This window comes from Atta cephalotes (assembly GCF_000143395.1).
Source record: "Atta cephalotes unplaced genomic scaffold scaffold00015, whole genome shotgun sequence".
In the NCBI taxonomy this organism is placed as follows: domain Eukaryota; kingdom Metazoa; phylum Arthropoda; class Insecta; order Hymenoptera; family Formicidae; genus Atta; species Atta cephalotes.
The window spans coordinates 1,156,298-1,167,849 of record NW_012130079.1 but is presented as its reverse complement, the minus strand read 5'-3'; the positions used below and the strand labels follow the sequence as shown (position 1 = coordinate 1,167,849).

At 36.2% G+C, this 11,552-nt stretch overlaps 4 protein-coding genes across 4 annotated transcripts in view; 2 read left to right on the top strand and 2 right to left on the bottom strand.

Moving 5' to 3' along the window:
- The window catches only part of LOC105617965 (UDP-N-acetylglucosamine--dolichyl-phosphate N-acetylglucosaminephosphotransferase), a 5,968-nt gene extending 2,554 nt beyond the window's left edge, over positions 1-3,414 (bottom strand). The window contains exons 1-3 of the mRNA XM_012199501.1: positions 3,245-3,414; positions 2,787-2,901; positions 1,985-2,430 (exon numbers count right to left, since the gene is read on the bottom strand). Coding sequence (XP_012054891.1) covers positions 1,985-2,430; positions 2,787-2,901; positions 3,245-3,414 — 731 coding nt within the window. The remainder of the gene's footprint in view (positions 1-1,984; positions 2,431-2,786; positions 2,902-3,244) is intronic.
- Positions 357-1,989, top strand: LOC105617964 (beta-1,4-mannosyl-glycoprotein 4-beta-N-acetylglucosaminyltransferase). The gene is made up of 2 exons (XM_012199500.1): positions 357-515; positions 599-1,989. The coding sequence occupies exons 1-2, from the start codon at positions 357-359 to the stop codon at positions 1,727-1,729; spliced, it is 1,290 nt and encodes a 429-aa protein (XP_012054890.1). The 3' UTR covers positions 1,730-1,989.
- A 1,265-nt stretch (positions 3,415-4,679) lies between the features above and the next one.
- LOC105617960 (E3 ubiquitin-protein ligase RNF14-like) lies at positions 4,680-6,697 on the top strand. Its single transcript, XM_012199497.1, has 4 exons — positions 4,680-5,531; positions 5,648-5,876; positions 6,173-6,345; positions 6,431-6,697. Exons 1-4 carry the CDS (start codon positions 4,680-4,682, stop codon positions 6,695-6,697), a joined length of 1,521 nt encoding a protein of 506 aa, XP_012054887.1.
- A 260-nt stretch (positions 6,698-6,957) lies between these two features.
- LOC105617961 (tubulin alpha-1 chain-like) lies at positions 6,958-8,756 on the bottom strand. The gene is made up of 2 exons (XM_012199498.1): positions 8,540-8,756; positions 6,958-8,472 (listed from the first exon to the last, which is right to left on the bottom strand). The coding sequence occupies exons 1-2, from the start codon at positions 8,658-8,660 to the stop codon at positions 7,343-7,345; spliced, it is 1,251 nt and encodes a 416-aa protein (XP_012054888.1). The 5' UTR covers positions 8,661-8,756; the 3' UTR covers positions 6,958-7,342.
- Positions 8,757-11,552: the final 2,796 nt, after the last annotated feature.

Here is an 11,552-nt window from a genome sequence, read left to right as displayed (position 1 = left end):
ACACACACACACACACACACACACACACACACACACACACATATATATGCGTATGCATTCCGATTCAATTGTTCTCTGCACGGCACATAAAATTATAAATAGAATTTCCTGTATTCTAAATTGAGTTATAGATCGTCTAGAGTGGGTTTTAGAAATGCACGGTGTAGAATATTGTGGATCTCTTTAACAAAAAAAAATCAAAAATGATAAAAATATAAATTTAAGTTACTGATTATGTTTTCAGATGATATTCATGAGACTGTAATTTCAACGAAGATGTCTCAGACAGCTAGCAAGATTTCTCTTCGGGAACGTAAGATGGGAAATTGAACTATCTGAGCGCAGGGATCAGTGCCATGCAGGTCCGTCTAGATGGGAAGCTGGCATTGCTGTATACTCTATTGGTCTTGCAAGTTCTGATTGTTATGATCTATGTCGCCACAACTCCGCCGCCCGAGTTAGCTGTATCTACAACTCGTACATCCGTCAGTTTCGTCAAGTTTGAGGCATCGCAGGTGCTGCGAATTTATGATTGACCATAAACCGACGTATTTATTCAAAATACTTTAGAACTATTATAATTTTTTTTTAATTGAAGGAACTGCACGTAAATCAGGGCAATCGTAAAAAGTTATCAATCTACCAGACAATCAATGGAGAGGTAGCGTTGAAAGATGTCAAGACGTTTAGGCTGTTTGAAGTATTCAATCATACCGTATGCTGGAAATATGGTGTGGACCAACATAAAATGAAAAGCAATGAGCATCTGGAAAGATGTATCTGCAATCAAGGATGGCATGGTTTGGATTGCGGACAACCAGAAGTCGTGTGGAGGGCAATCATGGCGTCGAAGCAGAACATTAGCCTGAAACGTCGCAAAACTGCCAGGCATATTATTCATACCTTTTTTATAAGCGACTACAACTCGGCGATCGCTGAGGTGATAGTGGAGGAACTCTACAACGTGGTGGATCTTTTTGTAATTTGTGATTTCAATAACGCGGAGGATAATTTCCGGCACAAACTGTCCAAAGGACTGTTACAGCGAGAGCAAAAGAAAATTCTGTACATCAATGTGGCGATCAAGTCCCACAAACCATCTCGGACAGTATCGAGATACATCTGGGATAAAATCAAGACTGTGGTGCAGAATCTAAAGGATGACGACATTTATGTGACAACAGAGCCGGAGCAGATACTGAACTCCAGGGCATTAATGTTCCTCAAAGTTTACGACGGTTGGCCTCAGCCCATCGGATTTAGATTAAGATGGTCAATATACGGTTTCTTTTGGCAGCATCCGCTCAAGACAACGATCACACTTGGCGCATACACCGTCGGTTTGATGCGCAATGCCTATCAATCCAACTCGCTTGTATTGCGACAACAGTTGGACGGAGACACCAGCGAGAGAGATATTTTGGGATTAGTCATAGGAGATTTGAATCATTACGGCGGGTGGTACTGTAATTTGTGCCAGGCACCCGCAAATATTATTATCGATCTTCGCAATAAAGTTCAGTCTAAGGAGATTTATATCGAGAAGACTATTGATGTGCCGTTTGTAGAGGACCTAATAGGTAGTGGACTATGGTTAGACGGTAAAACCAATCTTCTAAGAGTCTCCAAGTCTAGAGATTCCTACTTCGCGCCAGAAACGATTCTCAATAACACGTGGAAGTACGACTGGTTGGTAGAGAATTTTTACGCTAAACTAGATTACTACTGACGTACTGGTCGCACCCGACTGTGATATTAACTCATACTCAATACTCAATGTACACTAATGTAATATTATACTAAATTTATACACTAAAATATTACGTTGATAAAATATAAATGTTAAATGATTTATACATACAACTTATATGACAATTAGAAATTCTCCTTATCCAAATATTCCTTTTTTTATTCATATTATCATAATATTATTATTATTATTATTAATATTTTAGAATAAAAATACTTTTTTAGTTTAACTTACCAATTAAATTTGAATAATGCGAGGGAAGTTGCTATATAAGGCAGTATAAAATATATTGAAAACTGATGTGCTTTCCATTGACTGCCAAATAACTCGATAATGTTAAAGATAAGAATACTTGTGGCAATGATTAAACTTTGCCCAACCTCTAAACCGTTTATCCCAGCTAATATATTTATAGCGTTTGTACAAAACACTGCTAACATTCCCATATATACATAGTAAAAAATCCATAAATCCAACGAGAAACCAAACCATGATCTCAATGGTTTTGGTACAATGATTATCGTAGAATTAAAGTTGACATAATAAACCATTAGTAATGGCAAAGATGCTATAGTTGGCAGAAGTAATTTATGCCGCCAACGAAGATCCAAAACATCATCAGCAAAACCCAAGAGTAGCATGCAACATATGGACAATAATGCAGCCAGAAAATCAACAAACTGTAATAGAAAACTTGTGCTTTACATTGGTTACAGATCTATGTATGTTTTAAAATTAGAGAATAATATAGAATATTATATTTTAGATCTTATTTCTTATATTTTATCTCTATTTCTTATATTTTTATATTAAATGTAAGTCATTTCCAATCAAGTTATTGATTAATCTTAGGAGGTTGCTTTCTTTTTAGGAAACGATACAAACGTCCTCCTTGATATTCTCAATGAATAACAAAGATAAAATATTTGTGTCAACAACTGTATTTCCTAAAAAAGCAGCTTTAATTTAATTTTCAATAAGCAGAATAGAAAAGAAGGAAATTAGCTACATTTTCTAACTGATATCTGTATTGTACCTCATTGTGTGGAAAATTTATATTCCTAAATAGACAATCAGTAAATGGTATAGGAATAAATAGAAACATTGTTATAAGAAATACACATCCAGTGACAACACCTATCGCCTCCGGTCTGTAAAAATACAGGTTGTGTGTCAAACAATAGGCCTGTTCTTTTTAGCTGAACTTGTGCACCAGTTCATCTTTCTTCCTCTTCTTTCTTTCTAGAGAGAAAAGAAAGAAAGATGAACTGGTGCAAAAGAACAGGCTTATTGTTATATACGATCGATAGAAAAACATATAAAAACAATGAAATGTTTCATACTCAAATGAGCCTTTGGAAAGGCAAATTGATCAATTCCACGATAAAAAGATTATAATTACGTGCTTTAATATTAAAATTAACAAATGTATATCGTAGAGTCAATCAGCTCGATGAAGCTTAAACAGTATTAAGTTCAGGTATCCTCACTCACATTTTTTCACTGCACCTCTTGCTCATGTCGACACCGTAAAGGTTAGCTTGGACAAACATGGATTTTATCCTTGGAATCAGGTGTACGGTCAAGCCGAACGCACACACGGACATCACCGCGTTGACATACATCGGGATTGACGACTTCAACATTTCGTCCTGGGTATTCATCGAAATGTTGAATAACAAACGTTCGGATCGGTCTCGGTTTTCGAGCACTTGCGAGTCAATGACTGACGAGAGCGATAAGCGTGATAAACGGAAAACTCGATGTCGGCTTCGTGTCAACTTCGACGTGTCAACGATATGACATTGTAACATAATGCATCAACACTGTACTGATTAAACACATACTGAAAATTTATCTCCTGGGCGCCGCCATGTAATATGTATGCGTATCGATGATCTCGATGTCTCGAAGATCTTTAGGTTAGTACCGTCTCTTTCGATATATAGTAACCAAATCTAAATTTTCAGTATAACCGCATAAAAAAGTAAATAGAATAATATAAATAAAATATTAAACTTTATAGAAAAACTTTGAAAAATTAAAGATGATGCAATACTCGGATCGAGGTAAGAACACGTCCATTTTGGCTACTACAGACATTTCGAGACTTCCTCGAAAATCGATAAGTCGCCGAAAATAATAAAAATATTGAAGAAAAATATCGAGGAAAAATAAATATCGAAATGAAATTTAATATAATGAATAAAGAACTGTATTTCTTTCTCTCTGAGTTTATATATCATTTCTTTTTTTAATTGTGATTATTTTATCACGTTTAATTGTTTTTGTTGGTATTCTTCGGTAGAATCTTGCTTCGTTTATTAGATTTTGTTCATAAAACAACACATGTTTATACCGAGATTTAAATGACATATGATATTTTATTTAATATTATTGTTTAAAATTATTTATATTTAAAAAATAATTACGATGTACTATTCCTAATAATGTACTCTTACATTTATTTGACTTTTCACCATAAAAAAAAAACATTAGTCATGTCAAGTAGTTGAGCGCTGTGTAGTGCACTACGCGCAGTGTCATCAAGTTTTCATCGTGGTCTGAGTCTTGTTACGTATTGTTGAGTTATTCACGAGGCAGTGTACGAGATTTCTACCTGTGTCTCACTTGGCATCTTAAGATCCTCGAACAAGCCGCGTGACGAATTCGCAGTTATTCGGAGCAAACGTGAAATTGCTCCGGAATTCGACTCGAGTGCATAACCTCCTCCTCTCAAACGGTCGTCCACAACATGCTCCGCTTTTGATAGCCAAATCGCAAAGTGCGTCACGATTAATCGTGAGGCCTAACGTAACCCATTTAAAACGTTCAGAGCTTCCAGATTTGGTGAGTAAGAGATTTTTTTTCATTATCGGAAAATGTACGCATGATTTAGAGTCCGATAATCGGTTCTGTTTTTTAGTCGATGGACTACGAGAAACAAAAAGACGAGGTCACCGCGTTGGAAAGCATTTACACTGAAGAAGAATTTTCGTATCACGAGGAGAACGGCCGGTTTGAATGTACTTTTAAAATATTTGTAAATCTGCCAGCAAAATGTCATTTGTCATACAAGGATCTGAGACACGAAGTGGACTTGGCGCAGGAAGTACAGATATCATATCTACCACCCTTGACATTGCACGTTACACTGCCGGAGGATTATCCATCCATATCGGCACCTACGTTTATGTTATGCTCCTCTTGGTTGTATCCAGTAGTATTGTCTAAGTTATGCAAAAAGCTCGACACATTATGGGAGAACAGCAAGCAGGAGATCTTGTTCATTTGGGTAGAGTTTCTCCAGGATAAAACGCTTAGCTATTTAAAGATAAAGGACCATATAGATATGGATTGCATGTACACATCTTACAAAAGAACAGTGGAAAAAATACAAGGCTCGCAGACAAACAAGGAAGTAAATGAGCCTAACAAGCAATCTAACAGCGAAGTCAATAGAGACAGTGGCATGTCCAAAAAAACCAGTGTCATCGACAAAAGAGCCATTTTAGACTGTCCGATCGGTAGGAATCCTATTCAGATGTTGATCGATTATAACGAGAAACGAAAGCAAATTGAATTCAAAAAGAATTTTTACACGTGTAATATTTGCTTCACTGACAAATCAGGGGAACATTGCACACAGTTTTTGCCTTGTGCTCATACTTTCTGTAAAGATTGCATTAAAGGTTATTTTGAAGTAAAAATCAAAGATGGAAATGTACAGAATATTTGTTGTCCTGAAGAGAAGTGCAAGTTTGAGGCTACGCCCGGCCAAGTAACTATTTCATATTATGTTAATTATTTTGTATTTATATTATATATTTATATTGCATTCATATTGAGTATTCTACTGATTTTATTGTGTACTTGTGATAATCGGTTTTATTGTAGGTAAAAGAGTTGGTAAGTTCGGAGTTATTTTCAAAGTACGATTCCTTATTGTTAAGTACTACGTTAGATACTATGATGGATATAGTTTATTGTCCAAGACGACACTGTCAGTATCCAGTCACTCGCGATCCTGATGATAACATGGCGAGATGTCCCGTTTGTCAATATGCATTCTGTATTCGTTGTAAGATGGTTTATCATGGGGTAGAACCCTGCAAAATTAGTTCAGGTATGCGTCGAAATCCTGTGGGTAATGTTTGCATTCTACTATATGAAAAGCTATAATAGTATAAATCACTTTATTATATTTTCGAGAAACAAAAAGTTTTTTCAACATATTTGCTTCAGTAGATTGATCAATGACTTCAAGCTAAGTTTGCAAAAGTGACTTACACCACTCCATATAACACATTATTTGCTTTTATATCATTTAGTTCCAAACAAAAATTTCGTTTTTTTTAGAACTTTTTTAGAATTTATATTTTATATTAATATTAATATACATCTTGTTGATTTTATTAATAGCTGAGAAACAACGATTATTGAATGAATATCAATCAGCCAGCAATGAGAAGAAGGCCGAAATGGAAAAGCATTATGGCAAGAGACAGCTTCAAACGATGTTAGAGAATACAATGTCTGAAAATTGGATTAATGATAATAGTCACAACTGTCCTCATTGTAAAACTGCAATCGAGGTACAAAATCAAATTTGTTTCATAGATACAAGATTATACTTATTATTATTATGAATGATTAACATGTATGTTGGCGAATTTTCAGAAATCGGATGGTTGTAACAAGATGACTTGTTCGCACTGCGGCACGTATTTCTGTTGGCTGTGCGGCACGCGGCTGAATCCCGAGGCGCCTTACTTACACTTTCGAAATCCGGATTCCAAATGTTTCAACATGTTATATCGCGGTATGATACCCGACGAACTGGACGACGATGATGATTTTGATTTTCACGCCGAATATCTGGATTATTATTCAGAGGACGAAGAATTTAATTATGATGAAGACTTTGTCTTGGAATACGATGATTGAATTGAAGTTGCTAAATTATAAATTAGTTTTTCAAATTTACATAAATCATTGATGTTTTTTAAACAGTTCATTGGATAAACATAATTCGATAAAATTTCTCCACTTTTTACGAAATATATTGTAGTTAAATATTAATTAAATTTAAAGGAATATGTGAATATTTGTATATGGACGTAATGAGTCTAATCATAAAATTGTAAAAAAATATATAAATTATTTTTCCAATAGTATTATAATTTTTTTTAAATTACCATTTTTTCTTAATAAAAAGCTATACTTTATTTTTGAAAAACAAGAACACACATTCTGAATAGACAATAAAAACGTAATGACAAGCCGTTGAATTTTTTTAACTTATTTTAGAAAACTTAAGCTAAATAAAATTTGTTTTGTAATGATGATGATATAATTATGTAATCATTGTAAAAAAATTTATCTGAACGCTGTGCTAAAAGTAACATTATAATAAACAACAAGTTTGATATTTTTAGTGTGATTGACAGATGAAAAAGTTCTGTGATTCAAGATAAGGACAATGTATCAATTAGACACAAATTTGCGTGGCAAATGGATTCAGTTACTTTATTTCAAAACACATAAGATATTTCAAAATCAGGAGATAAAAGGGCGAGCAATGATTGCATTTTAATATTCCTCGGCACCCTCTTCGCCCTCGCCTTCTGCGGAATCCATTCCAACCTCTTCATAATCTTTCTCGAGCGCGGCGAGATCCTCGCGTGCCTCGGAGAATTCTCCTTCCTCCATACCCTCACCAACATACCAGTGCACGAATGCACGCTTGGCATACATAAGGTCGAACTTGTGATCTAAACGGGCCCAGGCCTCTGCGATGGCAGTGGTGTTCGACAACATGCAGACGGCACGCTGAACTTTGGCGAGATCGCCACCGGGTACGACGGTCGGTGGCTGATAGTTGATGCCGACTTTGAAACCGGTGGGGCACCAATCGACAAATTGAATGGTGCGCTTCGTCTTGATGGTAGCGATTGCCGCGTTAACGTCCTTGGGTACAACGTCGCCACGATACAACATGCAGCAGGCCATATACTTGCCGTGACGCGGGTCACACTTGACCATCTGATTAGCTGGTTCGAAGCAGGCGTTTGTGATCTCCGAAACAGAGAGTTGCTCATGATAAGCCTTCTCGGCCGAAATAACAGGCGCATACGTTACTAGCGGGAAGTGGATTCTCGGATAGGGCACCAAATTGGTCTGGAATTCCGTTAGATCGACGTTCAGGGCACCATCGAACCGCAGAGAGGCCGTGATGGATGATACTATCTGGCCGATCAGACGATTAAGATTTGTATAGGTTGGTCTCTCGATATCCAAATTGCGACGACAAATGTCGTAGATCGCTTCATTGTCAACCATAAATGCGCAGTCGGAATGCTCAAGAGTAGTGTGCGTCGTCAAGATAGAGTTGTACGGCTCGACCACGGCAGTGGAAACTTGTGGTGCGGGATAAATAGCGAATTCGAGTTTCGACTTCTTGCCATAGTCAACAGACAAACGCTCCATCAATAGGGATGTGAAGCCTGAACCGGTACCACCGCCGAATGAGTGGAAGATGAGGAATCCTTGCAGGCCGGTACATTGGTCTGCGAGCTTGCGAATGCGGTCCAGTACGAGATCAACGATCTCTTTGCCAATAGTGTAATGACCGCGAGCATAATTGTTTGCAGCATCCTCCTTGCCAGTGATCAATTGTTCCGGATGGAAGAGCTGACGGTAAGTTCCAGTGCGAACCTCATCTGTACAAATATTCAAGTAAAATTTGTTAGATATCAATGTTAACGAGTAAAGACTAACTATACATACCGACTACAGTAGGTTCCAAATCAATAAAGACAGCTCTGGGTACATGCTTGCCGGCACCAGTCTCACTGAAGAAGGTGTTGAAACTGTCGTCTCCACCTCCGATAGTCTTATCAGATGGCATCTGACCGTCCGGCTGAATGCCATGTTCCAGGCAATACAGCTCCCAGCAAGCATTACCAATCTGTACACCAGCTTGTCCAACGTGGATTGAGATGCATTCACGCTAAATGAATTTAAAAAATTAATTCACATCTCATCGTATCATGCCCAGGCTTTTATAAAACAGTAACAAATGACTAATATTGGAGCTTCCTAGCAACATATTGATACAAAAGTCATGGAGCATTTTACATTTGATGATAAGCCAACACAAACATCGTTCTATCTTTCTTAACATTTCACATTAGGAAGATGCTATTTATATTATTCTATTATATTCTTATTTGTTCCAAATATAATGAAATATAATGATAAAGAATGACAAATATTACCTCTCTAAATGCATTGTAACAAAGACAATATTTGTTTAGATTTGTATCTAAATGTTAAGTGCCTTTTATCTCTGGATGGCATTCAAAGATATGATTTGACTGCATTTATTGTTTTACATCTAATGGACGATAAAGAATGAAGTCCACTTGGCATTATAAATATTGCAAGATTTGTTTGATTGATTAATCGAAAGAAAAAATTTTACTAATTGATCGATCACAAAATCGAAATATTTGTAGCATCAAATAAACTCGTAGATAAAAGCATTAGTGTTGAAAGCGCCATCATGGAATCTCTTACTCAATATCAAAGACAGAATGGGAGCGTTTAAAGGATGCATTCCATTATATATACAATATATTTACTGCATATACTGAAAATCTATAATATATATGTCGTGTATTATAGAGTATTTGCAGTAAACATAACGGAATGCAGCTTGCTCATCGAGCAATTGAAGAGGATTAATTTTTTAAATCCGAACTACAAACTACAATTACAAAAAAACTTTTACTTGAGATATATGGTACATGTAACATACACTATATCGAGTAAAATATTTCAGGAAAAGAATTTGGAAGCAATCCGATCGCTCGATGAGCGAATTAAACATAGCTAATAATTTGTATCAACTCGTTTCTAGCTAGAAACTTCCAATAATGTACATAATTGAGGGAAAGCGTCATATTGATTTTCTGAAATGATTCATCGAGGTCAATGGCTTTGCTCATAGAATATGTTTCAATACTTGGACTTATAATGAAGAGCAATGTTCTCCGAGTAGCAGAGAATAATAATAGCAAGAATTAAACGGGTACGCGATAAGAATCTTTGTAATTTTCGGATAAAGGAGTGATCAATCTAAATTTAGCAAACGCCACGACCGGCCGGCGTTTAACCGTTACAAAATGGCCGTCGTTTTTGACGAGAATGGGCGACGCCGACAGGGCAAAAGCTGTGATCGTGCTCGCAGAAGGAAAAATCCGACAATTCAGTAACTTACCATTTTGTATTATGGGTTGTTCGTTGTCCTCTTAGAAAATGGAACAGGATATAGCCACCACGGAGCGATCGATAGTTGGCGAAAGCAAGTAATGGAGCTTTTGCTAACAACTATACGACGTACGATCGGCGACCAGCGACTATTGGGCGTGCGATGTCTACTACGCGCAATTTATACCCGCTGGAATCGATCGTTCCAGCGCGCGCTGATTGGTCGGCGGTGACGTCATGCCGCGCGACAATTGGCCAGTCGCTGGACCGCAGCACTCATCATGCCCGATCGATAATTTCTCCACCGCGGAACAATATAGTCCGTTGACGCTCATTCGAATTATTATTCATCAAAAATCAACCTTCGTCTCCTTCTGGATTCCACGATCGAAATTTAAAGAACATAATCGCGTGATCTATTTTTGAGAATAACGAATTCTCTGTAAAATTTCGTCGGAGTTCTGTTTCGCTGTCACTAGGCAGGACCTGCACGTAACGGACGTTGTCTCAATTGCACCATATATGGGCCGCATCTTTTTTACAGCACAGCCAAATCATTTCTCTCTGATCATTTCTTTTTTTGGCAGGACGGAGATCCGCCCATGGGGCATTTAACGAAGACAAGGACGATGATCGAACCGTCTCATCGGACGAATCGATCCTTTGCCGCATAATTCTGCAATTCCTTGTCCTCGCGCTAGATAATTCGTTGTTTTAATATCTAGATAGTGAGTCATGCGAACGTATATACATTTCATGATCTGATTCCTCTTTAAGTTTTTGCTCGAATGAGCTCGAATGAACTCTTGAGCTCCATGCCGGTAATAACCGTGCTGTATGATATAAATACAGTTATATTGCTTTTATACTTGATAGGATAATTTGAAAATCGATGAAGAATTAGCTAAGAAACGTAATCTTTAATTGATATTGACATTATTATATTATGTGATGTGTCGTATCGTGGCTTTCAGTCACGATACGATGAAATAATTAGTGAACTACATGAAATGAAAAAATGATAAAATTCAGAGAAAGAATGAAAGAATTTTATCATTGTCATATCGAATATAATTAATTTTAATAATGAATTTTCTACAATATCTTTGAACAGTTTATTTGCTTTTTTAAAAACAAAAAATTTAGATAATTTCTCTATCTAATAATAAATCTCGTCTTTAAAATCCGTGCTTCACGACACGCAATGTTCTTATAATTTAATTAATTTCTTTATAATTTTCTAATTGAACATTTTTAATTATAGGAAAGGGTAGAGATAATTATCGTAATGTGCAAAGTAGTTTGGAAGTAAAAAAAAAAATAAATTTTATGCCAGAATTATATATATAAATTTTTTTGGACGTATTAAATGTTACGGATTAAACATTAATTTACTGCCAAATTGTTCTTTATTTGTAATATGATATTATTTTTTTCACGTACAATGATTTAATGTTTTGACATTTTCTGTGTTGGCTATATATTTATGGTATATAACACATCATATATCATATATATATATATATAT

What these genes read in the sequence shown, in the direction of transcription:
- LOC105617964 (XM_012199500.1), top strand. Translation starts at nt 357, where the DNA reads ATGCAGGTCCGTCTAGATGGGAAGCTGGCATTGCTGTATACTCTATTG. An exon ending in TCAAGTTTGAGGCATCGCAG is followed by an intron (nt 516 to 598) that starts GTGCTGCGAATT and finishes TTTTAATTGAAG; the next exon opens with GAACTGCACGTAAATCAGGG.
- LOC105617961 (XM_012199498.1), bottom strand. Translation starts at nt 8,660, where the DNA reads ATGCCATCTGATAAGACTATCGGAGGTGGAGACGACAGTTTCAACACC. An exon ending in TTTGGAACCTACTGTAGTCG is followed by an intron (nt 8,473 to 8,539) that starts GTATGTATAGTT and finishes ATATTTGTACAG; the next exon opens with ATGAGGTTCGCACTGGAACT.
- LOC105617960 (XM_012199497.1), top strand. Translation starts at nt 4,680, where the DNA reads ATGGACTACGAGAAACAAAAAGACGAGGTCACCGCGTTGGAAAGCATT. An exon ending in ACCCTGCAAAATTAGTTCAG is followed by an intron (nt 5,877 to 6,172) that starts GTATGCGTCGAA and finishes TTTTATTAATAG; the next exon opens with CTGAGAAACAACGATTATTG. An exon ending in ATTGTAAAACTGCAATCGAG is followed by an intron (nt 6,346 to 6,430) that starts GTACAAAATCAA and finishes GCGAATTTTCAG; the next exon opens with AAATCGGATGGTTGTAACAA.